This window comes from Nerophis lumbriciformis, linkage group LG21, assembly GCF_033978685.3.
Source record: "Nerophis lumbriciformis linkage group LG21, RoL_Nlum_v2.1, whole genome shotgun sequence".
NCBI lineage: Eukaryota > Metazoa > Chordata > Actinopteri > Syngnathiformes > Syngnathidae > Nerophis > Nerophis lumbriciformis.
In genome coordinates, this window is record NC_084568.2 from 945,249 (window position 1) to 958,419 (window position 13,171).

A 13,171-nucleotide genomic window follows, 5' to 3' on the forward strand; every position below is an offset into this window, starting at 1 on the left:
AAAAAAATTAGATTTTAAATAGATTCAGGCGGGTGGCAGTTAAACCAATTGGTAAATATATATACATAGTTAAATGTTGTTACCCACATACGAAAAACGAGCAGGCACCTGCAGCATATGCCACAACAGAAGAAAAGAAAAAAAAGAGATGGACACTTTTACGGAGCGGAGAAGGGACGCCTCGCCGGGGTCCGGGACCGAGGCCCCTCCCCCCGAGAGGGCCCCACCGGGAGCCGTAGCTGAGGCGATCCGCGAGAAGGGCCCGACGCACGTCCAGGGTCACCACCGCGCCCACCGCACCGACACCCCGCCTCGTCCGCCTTCGCCGCGGCCGGCGTCACGCGCAGCAGGTAAGCAGCTTACCTGCCCGCCACCCCCGTGGCCGGGGGCTCGCAACAGGGGTCACTCCGCACGCTCCGCCCGCGCAGCTTACCTGCTCGCCACCCCTGTTGCCGGGGGCGCGTAACAGGGGTCACTCCGCGCGCAGTGCGCTCACGAAAGGGGTGGGGCTCACCCTGGTTGATATAGACAGCAGGACGGTGGCCATGGAAGTCGGAACCCGCTAAGGAGTGTGTAACAACCCACCTGCCGAATCAACTAGCCCTGAAAATGGATGGCGCTGGAGCGTCAGGCCCATACCCGGCCGTCGCCGGCAGCGAGATGCGCTTGGAGGTGCGCTCAGCGTGGCTCCCATATGATTGCGCACTGGTGTGCGTCTGGGTCGTGACAGTGTGGCACGCGAATGTCTGTACTGCATTGGATCAGTCTCCTTTCTTTAACAGGCAAAAGCTTTATAACCTCACTAATGCCTTGCATCGTCTATATTAGATATATAACAACGGGCGGGTGCGGGCGGGTGCGGTTCTGATCAAATGTTACATCGGGTGGATGGCGGATGGTTGACGACTTTCTGATGCGGTTGCGGATGAAATAATTGCCTATCCGCGCATCTCTACTTCATAGTAAAAGAGTGCGGGTACTAGACTGGCCTGCCTGTAGTCCAGACCTGTCTCCCATTGAAAATGTGTGGCGCATTATGAAGCCTAAAATACCACAACGGAGAATTCCACCTGAAAAGCTTCAAAAAAGTGTCTCCTCAGTTCCCAAAGTGTTGTTGTGAGTGTTGTTAAAAGGAAAGGCCATGTAATAAGGTGGTAAAAATGCCCCAGTGACAACTTTTTTACAATGTGTTGCTACCATTAAATTGTAAGTGAATGATTATTTGCAAAAAAAAAATTACGTTTCTCATTTCGAACATTAAATATTCAATTGAATATAAGTTAAAAAGGATTTGCCAATCATTGTATTCTGTTTTTATTTATCATTTACACAACATGCCAACTTCACTGCTTTTGGGTTTTGTACTTATATTGAGTACATATGGACAGGTGTGAAGTGACGTTTTAAAAAGGACCAACACGAAACAGGATGAAAAAAAGTTTGTTATGATTTCTTTGTCCCAGCCAGCCTCCTTCGGCGCCATGTCATATGCTGACAATTTGCATAATATGCAAAGCAACGCTCCGCCGAGGACAGAAGTTATAACTCTTTGTCTCTCGCAGACAGCCCCGTGGTGATTTGGCACACGGCTTCAGACAGATGAACAGACTTTGTGTGGACACACACACAGACTTCCATTATATCCACAATGTACATCCCTCTATACTAAAGACAAAAACATTAGAATATTTATTTCAATTGAATATTTATAAGCAACAGAAACACAAGTTGTCATGTCTTGTACCAAAATCCATATTAAAACCACAAAACGAGGGCCAGTCAACCAAATTCTGCAGGCCGCATTTTCAGAAATGGAAAGGCTTTCACAATTCATCTTGTTTTGCATACAATGTCATTGCAAGGTTGTGATACAATTTTAACTTCACCAAATACATAGTCATGAATAAAGTAATAAAGACAAATGGTATGGATTCTATATATTGGACAAGAGCGTTCTGTTGTTTTAGGGACCTACTACAAAAACACTACTCAAAGATCATCTACATCAGTGTTTTTCAACATTTTTTGAGCCAAGGCACATTTTTTGTGTTGAAAAAATCCAGAGGCATACTACCAGCAGAAATCATTAAAAACAAAACTCAGTTGACAGTAAAAAGTCATTGTCGCAATTGTTGGATAAACCATAACCAAGCATGCATCAATATAGCTCTTGTCTCAAAGTAGGTGTACTGTCACCACCTGTCACATCACGCCGTGACTTATTTTGAGTTTTTTGCTGTTTTCCCGTGTGTAGCGTTTTAGTTCTTGTCTTGCACTCCTATTTTGGTGGCTTTTTCTCTTTTTTTGGTATTTTCCTGTAGCAGTTCCATGTCGTCCTTTGAGCGATATTTACTTTGTTTTAGCACTCAAGAATATTTCAGTTGTTTTTATCCTTCTTTGTGGGTACATTGTTGATGGTCATGTCATGTTCGGATGTACATTGTGGACGCCGTCTTTGCTCCACAGTAAGTCTTTGCTGTCGTCCAGCATTCTGTTTTTGTTTACTTTGTAGCCAGTTCAGTTTTAGTTTCGTTCTGCATAGCCTTCCCTAAGCTTCAATGCCTTTTCTGAGGGGCACTCACCTTTTGTTTATTTTTGTTTTAAGCATTAGACACCCTTTTACCTGCACGCTGCCTCCCGCTGTTTCCAACATCTACAAAGCAATTATCTACCGGCTGCCACCTACTGATATGGAAGGGTATTACACGGTTACTCTGCCGAGCTCTAGACAGTACCGACACTCAACAACAACACATCATTTGCAGACTATAATTACCAGTTTGCAAAAAATATTTTTAACCTAAATAGGTGAAATTAGATCTCCCAGAAAAACACTGATCTATATGACAGGAGTACTCTGCTGTTTTCTTTGGATTGTACAATGTAAAAGTAGCAATAGATTTCATGGTCAAATTGTGAAATTTACTGTGGTTTTTACAGCATTTTTCTATAAATGAAAAAACAAGTACTTTTTTTTACTGTAATTAATTTACTGTGGTGTCATTTTGGCATTTACAGTAATACACCAAAAAATCTACAGTTCTTGATTTGCGGTTAAAAAAATAAAATAATAATAATAATAATGAATTTAAAAAAAACTGGCAGCTCAGGTGCCAAAATTTTACTGTAAAATTTAAGTTTTTTTAAATTTACAGTAAAAAAACAAATGTGAATTTTACAGTAAAATTCTGGCAACTGAGCTGCCAGATTGTTTTTTTTAACCATAAAAACAGCAGTACTGTTTTTTCATTTACAGTAATATACACTACATTTTCAGGTGAAATTATTGCAATTTACCATGTTTTTTTTTACATTTTAATTAAAAAAAAATCTACTAATAAAATGCATAAAATGATTGTGTAATAGTAGTATTCACTGTTAGAAGTGGCCCTCTGGAGGCCAAAGAAAACTGCGATGTGGCCCTCAGTGAAAACCACTTTGACACCTCTGATTGAGACTAATTGCAAGTATTTGTTGTGGAATTTTCCTGAGAAGAAAAAGGTCTTAATCTGTCTTTACGTTGTCTTTATGGTGGGAAGCGAAGCAAAGAAGGTCACATTTAGGTCAATCAATACATGCTGAGACTGATTCAAAAGCAGACCAAACGTTTTTTAGTCTGTGTCTGTGTGTGTGTGTGTGTGTGTGTGTGTGTGTGTGTGTGTGTGTGTGTGTGTGTGTGTGTGTGTGTGTGTGTGTGTGTGTGTGTGTGTGTGTGTGTGTACGTGCTAAATATGCACGACTGCATCAGAGAAGACAAATACCGTACACGACCTTGCGATGTTCACGTTTGAATCCATCAGATCCAACTTGAAGAGCGCCGCAGAGAGCTGCAGCAGCTGCAAGCGAGCCTGCAGGGACACAAAAACAACTGACTATACGGTTTGGTCTCAGCGGGGCTGTTTTTGCGGTCCAAAGCGCATCGAGCGTGATGTGCGGAGGAGAGTCACGCATGCTGTTTATAATTGACTATCACATGAAGTCTATAAAACAGTGGAGCTTGTATGCAGTATTAAATGTTGATTATGAATAATAGTCAGGGTTCGTACATCTTTTCCATGGCCAAATTCAAGCACTTTTTAAGGACTTTCAAGATCAATTTTCCAGTTTTCCCAGTACCCTTCAAAAGGCAAAAACCAGCATCTGGTGACCTCAAACAACAAGGCTATGGGCCTTGTTGTTTGAGGTCACCAGATGCTGTCTGTCGGAAAAATACGGAAGATCTGCTAAAACTAGAGATGTCCGATAATATCGGACTGCCGATATTATCGGCCGATAAATGCTTTAAAATGTGATATCGGAAATTATCGGTATCGGTTTCAAAAAGTAAAATGTATGACTTTTTAATACGCCGCTGTACGGAGTGGTGCATATTAAGTGGGCATATATTAATGCAGTATGAAGAAGAATGTTTTAATGTAGACACATAGAATCATCATACTGCTGTGATTATATGCATCAAGTGTTCATTCAAGGCTAAGGCAAAATATCGAGATAAACATCGTGTATCGTGATATGGCTTAAAAATATCGAGATATTAATAAAAGGCCATATCACCCAGCCCTATTTGAATGTTAAAATTGTTTAAATGCTGAAATGTTTTAATGTTACAATTGTTTAAATGTTACAATTGTTTAAATGTAGAAATGGTTTGAATGTTGAAATTGTTGAAATGTTAAAATTGTTTGAATACGTTGGCTTACGTCATGTTATATGAATTTGGCGTATTCGGCTGTGAAATTGTCCAAAAAGATGTTTTGATGGTGGAACGGTTGAAATGCGTTGAAAATGTGGGAGGAGTAGTCGCCAGAAATGGCCAATGGTTGCAGAAAGTACAAAGTAATTTAATACACTTTTAAGAAGAACCAAATGTTGAAACTGTGAGTCAGGATAGTGTGTGTAAATGCTAAATGCCTGTGTCAGTCTCCCAGGTAATAAACATGTTAAAGCAACAATTTGTAACAAAAGTTCTGCTAAACTGTGACATTGCATACTGGATTTGCCATTGGCTATCCAAAAAGTCTCTGACAGTAAAAAAGGCTGACTAACAAAAGCCTTGGACTTTGAAATTTCACAAGTTATTTGAATATTCAAACTAATCGGTTTGAGAAACAGCGATTGCCTTGGCAGAAAACACCACCTGATTAAGTGTAAAACTAGAAAGAGCTGAATCCTTAATGAAATATCTGTAATAAGTGGCCCGGGCAGTCCATGCGAACTGTGCTCCCGGCAACATTCTCAATGGCCTTAATTAATTTTGGAAAGTAAAAACGTCACAATCAAAGAATATATATATATATATATATTTATTATATATTATTATTATTATTATATATATATATATATATATATATATATATATATATATATATATGCAAACTGCGCCTCCCGGCAACACTTGCGATGGCCTGCCCCGCCAATTGCGTCGTACCTTAATAACTGTTCAGCCAACCCTTTTAAGTTCCAGTTCTGTAGTTTAACATGGCAGCCAAAGTTGTACTCCACTGCAATCTGGGTAAAGTCTTTTTCATTGCGCTTCATTCTTTTCATTTCATAGCCAGTACAATTATCTAGGAAAAAGTTTCTAGAAAACTCTGTATAGAACTTCATAGTGCAGAATTTAAACAAAGTACTACTCACTAAGATTTTGCTTATCTCCAAAATATATATAATGCATTTGTTTTTGGGCTTTCACCAAACCCTGCAATATGTGTAGTATATTGAAATTTTGCATCTGTGATGTCACATACTTCCTTAATAAATGGCCATTGCATCATACCTTATAATTGTTCAGCAACCATTCTAAGTTACGGTTTGGTAATTAACATGAGCATTGATTGCATCAAACCTTATAGCTGTTCAGCATACCATCCTAAGATACAGTTTGGTAATCAACACCAGCGGCGATTGCATTATACCTTATAGCTGTTGCGCAAGAAACCAAGTTATATGACTCTGAGTCATACGTTGGCCTATGTCATGTTATATGAATTTGGCGTATTCGGCTGCAAAATTGTCCAAAGAGTCAAAGCAGCACTTGTCTGATATTGCTATAGTGCTATCCCCAAATTGTCTCCAATCGTTTTACATTGGTAAGGCCAATGGTTGCAGAAAGTACAAAGTAATTTAATACACTTTTAAGAAGAACCAAATGTTGAAACCGTGAGTCAGGATGGTGTGTGGAAAAGCTAAATGCCTGTTTCAGTCTCCCAGGTAATAAACATGTAAAAGCAACAGTTTGAAATAACATACTGCTAAAAGGTGACATTGCATATCGGATTTGCCATTGACTGGTGATTTTCATTAGCTACCAAAAAAGTCTCTGACAATAAAGAAGACTGACAATGTTCTATTAAAAACAAAATCCTTGGACTTTGAAATTTCATGCGTTGTTTGATCATTCAAACTAATTGGTTTGAGAAATCAGTGAATGCCTTGGCAGAAAACACCACCTGATTAAATGTAAAACTACAAAGAGCTGAATCCTTAATGAATTATCTGTAATAAGTGGAAAAGCGGCCGCCGGGCAGTCCATGCAACTGTGCCTTCCGGCAACATTAGCGATGGACTGCCCGGTCGCAGGGCAGTCCATGCAACTGTGCCTTCCGGCAACATTAGTGATGGCAAAATATTTGTGTAAATAACTCATTTCACAACATATACATCTGCGGCTTATAGTCCGGTGCAGCTAATATATGGAAAAACAAAATAATATATCTGCTGAAAACAACGTTTCGTTGTACTTGTGCAATGACAATAAAGACCTATCTGATCTGAACATCCTAAAATGTAGTGGGCGTGGCTTATACTGTATACTGTTTAGAGATGCGCGGTTTGCGGACACAACCGCGGAGTCCGCGGATAATCCGCGGGTCGGGTGGGTGACATGACGAAAAAAATAGATTTTAAATAGATCGGGCGGGTGGCGGTTGAACCAATTCGGAAATATATATACATAGTTAAATGTTGTTACCCACATACGAAAAACGAGCAGCACTCTTTGAAACAGGCAATTATTCATCAGGCACTGCAGCACACCACAACAGAAAGAAAAGAAAAAAAAAGATGGCAACGCCGGCAGCAAACGTGGTACACGACAAACTAAAAAAGGGAATACTAAAGACCAGGGGAAAAAAGACCAGATATTTGCCTCGGCCAATAAGTTGCAGGTAATTTATTATTATTATTTATTTAATTTATTTTTGTTTAAATAGGGATGACATACATATGTTATTGTATAATTTAAGTTAAAAATGTATGAGCCTATGCCTACAACATAGGCTATGTGTTTATCTTTATTTTCCTGCCTGTCGTTGACAATGGAGATTGTCTGATATTTTGTCATGGCTGCAGATCAATCAATAAAGGTTCATCTTTGTCGCAAAATTGTTCACTGTTTCACTGTGCACCCCGCCCTCGTCCCTATTTGAGCATTATAACGTTAACAAGTTAATATTCATTGAAATAAATTCAGAACATTTTTTTTACCTAACAAAAATATAGGCCTAGTCTTTCTAAAACATTTTTTTAACTTCTTAAAAGCATCGTTCTGCTTGCTGCAACTGCGCACACAAAGTGTGAGGAACGCACTCCTGATCTGAGGGCATTGGCAACAATAGTCAACACTTTCTTAATGGAAATGACAAAAATACTATAATAATGATAAATAATATTATCACGCATTAATATCTCTTAGCCACTAATGCGTGGCCAAGAGATATTAATGCGTGGCACGCGTTGAATGTCTCTGCTGCATTGGATCAGTCTCCTTTCTTTAACAGGCAAAAGCTTTCTAACATCACTAATGCCTTGCATCGTCTATATTAGATATATAACAACGGGCGGGTCGCGGGTGGCGGGCGGGTGTGGATTTGATAAAATGTTAGTTCGTGTGGATGGCGGGTGGATGACGACTTTTGTGATGCGGTTGCGGATGAAATAATTGCCTATCCACGCATCTCTAATACTGGTGTGCTCTGTAGTCCAGAAAATACAGTAGTACTTAGTGTGAAAAGTTTGAGAACCACTGGTGTTTAGAGGCCATTCTGGTATACAATGAGGTTCTGTATTTTTTTTGGTACTGCTATGTTACTGCTTTCACTGAGAAGATCAAATGTTTGCCTGATGCTACCAAAATTCTAAATTAAAGGAGTAAGAATAAAATAGTATTGACTCACCAACGTGCCAAAATGGTCAAAGCCCCCTTCAGTTTCAGCCACTCTAACGTATCTCTGGGTTTGACCACATTTTACAGGAACCAACATTGCATTATGAAAGAAAAGCAGAAAGCACATTTGAGTCACACATTAAGAGTGTTACTAAAACGGCCTTCTTTCATCTCCGTAATATCGCTAAAATCCGTTCCATTTTGTCCACTAGCGACGCTGAGATCATTATTCATGCGTTCGTTACGTCTCGTCTCGATTACTGTAACGTATTATTTTCGGGTCTCCCTATGTCTAGCATTAAAAGATTACAGTTGGTACAAAATGCGGCTGCTAGACTTTTGACAAGAACAAGAAAGTTTGATCATATTACGCCTATACTGTATATACCTTTATACATATATATATATATATACCTATACTGGCTCACCTGCACTGGCTTCCTGTGCACTTAAGATGTGACTTTAAGGTTTTACTACTTACGTATAAAATACTACACGGTCTAGCTCCATCCTATCTTGCCGATTGTATTGTGCCATATGTCCCGGCAAGAAACCAGCGTTCAAAGAACTCTGGCTTATTAGTGATTCCCAGAGCCCAAAAAAAGTCTGCGGGCTATAGTACTATGGAATGCCCTCCCGGTAACAGTTAGAGATGCTACCTCAGTAGAAGCATTTAAGTCCCATCTTAAAACTCATTTGTATACTCTAGCCTTTGAATAGCCCCCTTTTTTAGACCAGTTGATCTGCCGTTTCTTTTCTTTTCTCCTCTGTTCCCCCCTATCCCTTGTGGAGGGGGAGACACACAGGTCCGGTGGCCATGGATGGGGTGCTGGCTGTCCGGGGTCGGGACCCGGGGTGGACCGCTCGCCTGTGTATCGGTTGGGAACATCTCTGCGCTGCTGACCCGTCTCCGCTCGGGATGGTTTCCTGCTGACCCCACCATGGACTGGACTCCTACTGTTATGTTGGATCCACTATGGACTGTACTCTCACAATATTATGTTAGACCCACTCGACATCCATTGCATTCGGTCTCCCCTAGAGGGGGGGGTTACCCACATATGCGGTCCTCTCCAAGGTTTCTCATAGTCATTCACATCGACGTCCCACTGGGGTGAGTTTTTCCTTGCCCTTATGTGGGCTCTGTACCGAGGATGTCGTTGTGGCTTGTGCAGCCCTTTGAGACACTTGTGATTTAGGGCTATATAAATAAACATTGATTGATTGATTGATTGATTTGTTTGCTTATTAACAGTGAAAAACGGTAAATGTATTTAGATCAGAAGATACTCCTCACAAGTTCCAATTATAATGAGCAGTCGTTGAATTGCACATATTTATTTACAATATTGTCTTTACAGCCCCCACACCACTCACACACAGGCCGCATCACCACACAATGTCCTCTTAATGTCCTCGATAAATAATTATCGTAGCAACAAACTACAAATAAATGCTTTCTTTTAATCAATTGACTTAATACATGGTTGCAAGGTGAGCTAATGTGCTGCTAATATATAATATATATAGGTAATGGGAGCAAGCTAATGCTAACAATTAGCTAGCATTAGCTGCTAACTTCTTGGCTATAATAAGACAAGTTAATTACTAGTAAACATACTATGCTCATTCCAACATAACACACAGTCGGTATAGCTAGGGTATATTTCATTTAGAAGCAGCAACAAGACAAGAAACAGGTACTTACATGCAGTGCCTTCTTTGTCTGCCTTGAGTGATGCTTCCACTTCACTCTCCCGCTTTTTGGAGGGCAACACGTCACTAGTTCCCTTGCAAATGTTCACTCTTCATCAGTGTGATTTTTAAAAAATCTACACCTGTGAATTAGCATGAACTCATTAGACAAAATAAGACTGCCATTGTTCAAATAAATCAAAAGAGTGTAATTTTTCGAACACTCAACACCATACTTGCCAACATTGAGACCTCCGATTTCGGGAGGTGGGGAGGTGGGGGGCGTGGTCGGGGGTGGGGGTGGGAGGCGTGGTTGGGGGCGTGGTTAAGAGGGGAGCAGTATATTTACAGCTAGAATTCACCAAGTCAAGTATTTAATATATATATATATATATATATATATATATATATATATATATATATATATATATATATATATATATATATATATATATATATATATATATATATATATATATAAGAAATACTTGACTTTCAGTGAATTTTAGCTATAATACTGTATATATATATATCTATATATATCTATATATATTTTCAGCCGGACCTGGAGGCCACGCCCCCTCCAGCTCCATGCGGACCTGACTGAGGACAGCCTTTTTTTTTATGACAGGAGGACAACAGGGTGACAAGAACTAAATCATCCAGACTAGAGAAACATTGTATTATTATGTTTATCTTACCTAAAAATAAATATATTTATTAATTACAAAAAATAACTAAATACATTTTTACTAGATTTTGCTAAAAACATCAAAATTAATTGTGTTTTTATTTTTATTTTTTTCTGACTCCTTATTACATCCAGCCATAGAATTATACATTAAAATAAACATATATGAAATAATTAATTTTAAATGATCATAATAATTCATTTTAAATGACCATATTGAATTATTAAAATAATTGCTTGTTCATCAACAACTTTAGCATTTTGTTCATTACATTTTGAAGCTCTCAGAAGCCAAGTTATATTATATCCTTAAGATTTATTTATGCAAGTTTGAAGTATCAATGATCTAAACACAGTTTTGCTTGCATATTTTCAGGATATATATATATATATATATATATATATATATATATATATATATATATATATATACAGGTAAAAGCCAGTAAATTAGAATATTTTGAAAAACTTGATTTATTTCAGTAATTGCATTCAAAAGGTGTAACTTGTACATTATATTTATTCATTGCACACAGACTGATGCATTCAAATGTTTATTTCATTTAATTTTGATGATTTGAAGTGGCAACAAATGAAAATCCAAAATTCCGTGTGTCACAAAATTAGAATATTACTTAAGGCTAATACAAAAAAGGGATTTTTAGAAATGTTGGCCAACTGAAAAGTATGAAAATGAAAAATATGAGCATGTACAATACTCAATACTTGGTTGGAGCTCCTTTTGCCTCAATTACTGCGTTAATGCGGCGTGGCATGGAGTCGATGAGTTTCTGGCACTGCTCAGGTGTTATGAGAGCCCAGGTTGCTCTGATAGTGGCCTTCAACTCTTCTGCGTTTTTGGGTCTGGCATTCTGCATCTTCCTTTTCACAATACCCCACAGATTTTCTATGGGGCTAAGGTCAGGGGAGTTGGCGGGCCAATTTAGAACAGAAATACCATGGTCCGTAAACCAGGCACGGGTAGATTTTGCGCTGTGTGCAGGCGCCAAGTCCTGTTGGAACTTGAAATCTCCATCTCCATAGAGCAGGTCAGCAGCAGGAAGCATGAAGTGCTCTAAAACTTGCTGGTAGACGGCTGCGTTGACCCTGGATCTCAGGAAACAGAGTGGACCGACACCAGCAGATGACATGGCACCCCAAACCATCACCCAACCATGCAAATTTTGCATTTCCTTTGGAAATCTAGGTCCCAGAGTCTGGAGGAAGACAGGAGAGGCACAGGATCCACGTTGCCTGAAGTCTAGTGTAAAGTTTCCACCATCAGTGATGGTTTGGGGTGCCATGTCATCTGCTGGTGTCATCGACTCCATGCCACGCCGCATTAACGCAGTAATTGAGGCAAAAGGAGCTCCAACCAAGTATTGAGTATTGTACATGCTCATATTTTTCATTTTCATACTTTTCAGTTGGCCAACATTTCTAAAAATCCCTTTTTTGTATTAGCCTTAAGTAATATTCTAATTTTGTGACACACGGAATTTTGGATTTTCATTTGTTGCCACTTCAAATCATCAAAATTAAATGAAATAAACATTTGAATGCATCAGTCTGTGTGCAATGAATAAATATAATGTACAAGTTACACCTTTTGAATGCAATTACTGAAATAAATCAAGTTTTTCAAAATATTCTAATTTACTGGCTTTTACCTGTATATATATATATATATATATATATATATATATATATATATATATATATATATATATGTCAATATACACCTCCCCTCTTAACCACGCCCCCGCCCGCAACCACGCCCCAGTCCCACCCCGACCCCTATATATATATATATATATATATATATATATATATATATATATATATATATTTGACTTGGTGAATTCTAGCTGTCAATATACACCTCCCCTCTTGACCACGCCCCCGCCCACAACCACGCCCCAGTCCCACCCCCGACCACGCCCCCCACCCCCACCCCCCACCTCCCGAAATCGGAGGTCTCAAGGTTGGCAAGTATGAAGTAAATGACATATTACATAATGATGATAGTTGAATAAATTGCCATAGTAATCCTTATTCAAACAATACCTACCTTCCAAGATATTTATCGGGTTGTGGAAAATGTAATAACACAAAATGTAGGTTAGGCGGAACTATTGTGAGGAAGCACAGTTGCGGGGACGTTTATGTGTCAAGCACCGGAAATAAGGCTGGGTGACATTTAGAATAGGACAGGGGCATGTGAATGCATGTGTCGTTAAATCTACAATCCTTGCATTTGTGCGCATTTTAAACAGCAAACAATAGCTAGAAATGGCTGCGTGGACTTGTGGATTTCTTCAGAGAGGAACTCGTCTGATTTATCTCCGGGCAGCAGCGCAAAGGTGGCTAATGTGATGCTAACTGTGCGACACTGTGCTTTTACATGCTTCCGTTTGACTCGTAAACCCTTAAATGTTCCAAAACTATTTCGTGTTGAAGCATTAAAAAGTTAGATATCTTACCCAACCCTAATGTTAAGTATTAATGCGTCAGTAATAATAGTCACATTATAGCAATTAGGGCTGGGCGATATGAAATGGTTTTCACTCCACAGGTGTGCTTGAAGCTCATGGAGAGAATGCCAAGCGTGTGCAAAGCAG

The 13,171-nt window shown here is 39.2% G+C and overlaps 1 protein-coding gene and 1 long non-coding RNA gene across 2 annotated transcripts in view; one reads left to right on the forward strand and one right to left on the reverse strand.

Moving 5' to 3' along the window:
- The window catches only part of LOC133621259 (uncharacterized), a 30,769-nt gene extending 20,694 nt beyond the window's left edge, over positions 1-10,075 (reverse strand). The window contains exons 1-2 of the long non-coding RNA XR_009817629.1: positions 9,873-10,075; positions 3,772-3,848 (exon numbers count right to left, since the gene is read on the reverse strand). This is a non-coding gene — a long non-coding RNA (uncharacterized lncRNA). The remainder of the gene's footprint in view (positions 1-3,771; positions 3,849-9,872) is intronic.
- A 2,643-nt stretch (positions 10,076-12,718) lies between these two features.
- mrpl3 (mitochondrial ribosomal protein L3) overlaps positions 12,719-13,171 on the forward strand; it is a 30,188-nt gene continuing 29,735 nt past the window's right edge. Inside the window, exon 1 of the mRNA XM_061983262.2 lies at positions 12,719-12,913. Coding sequence (XP_061839246.1) covers positions 12,843-12,913 — 71 coding nt within the window. The 5' untranslated portion in view covers positions 12,719-12,842. The remainder of the gene's footprint in view (positions 12,914-13,171) is intronic.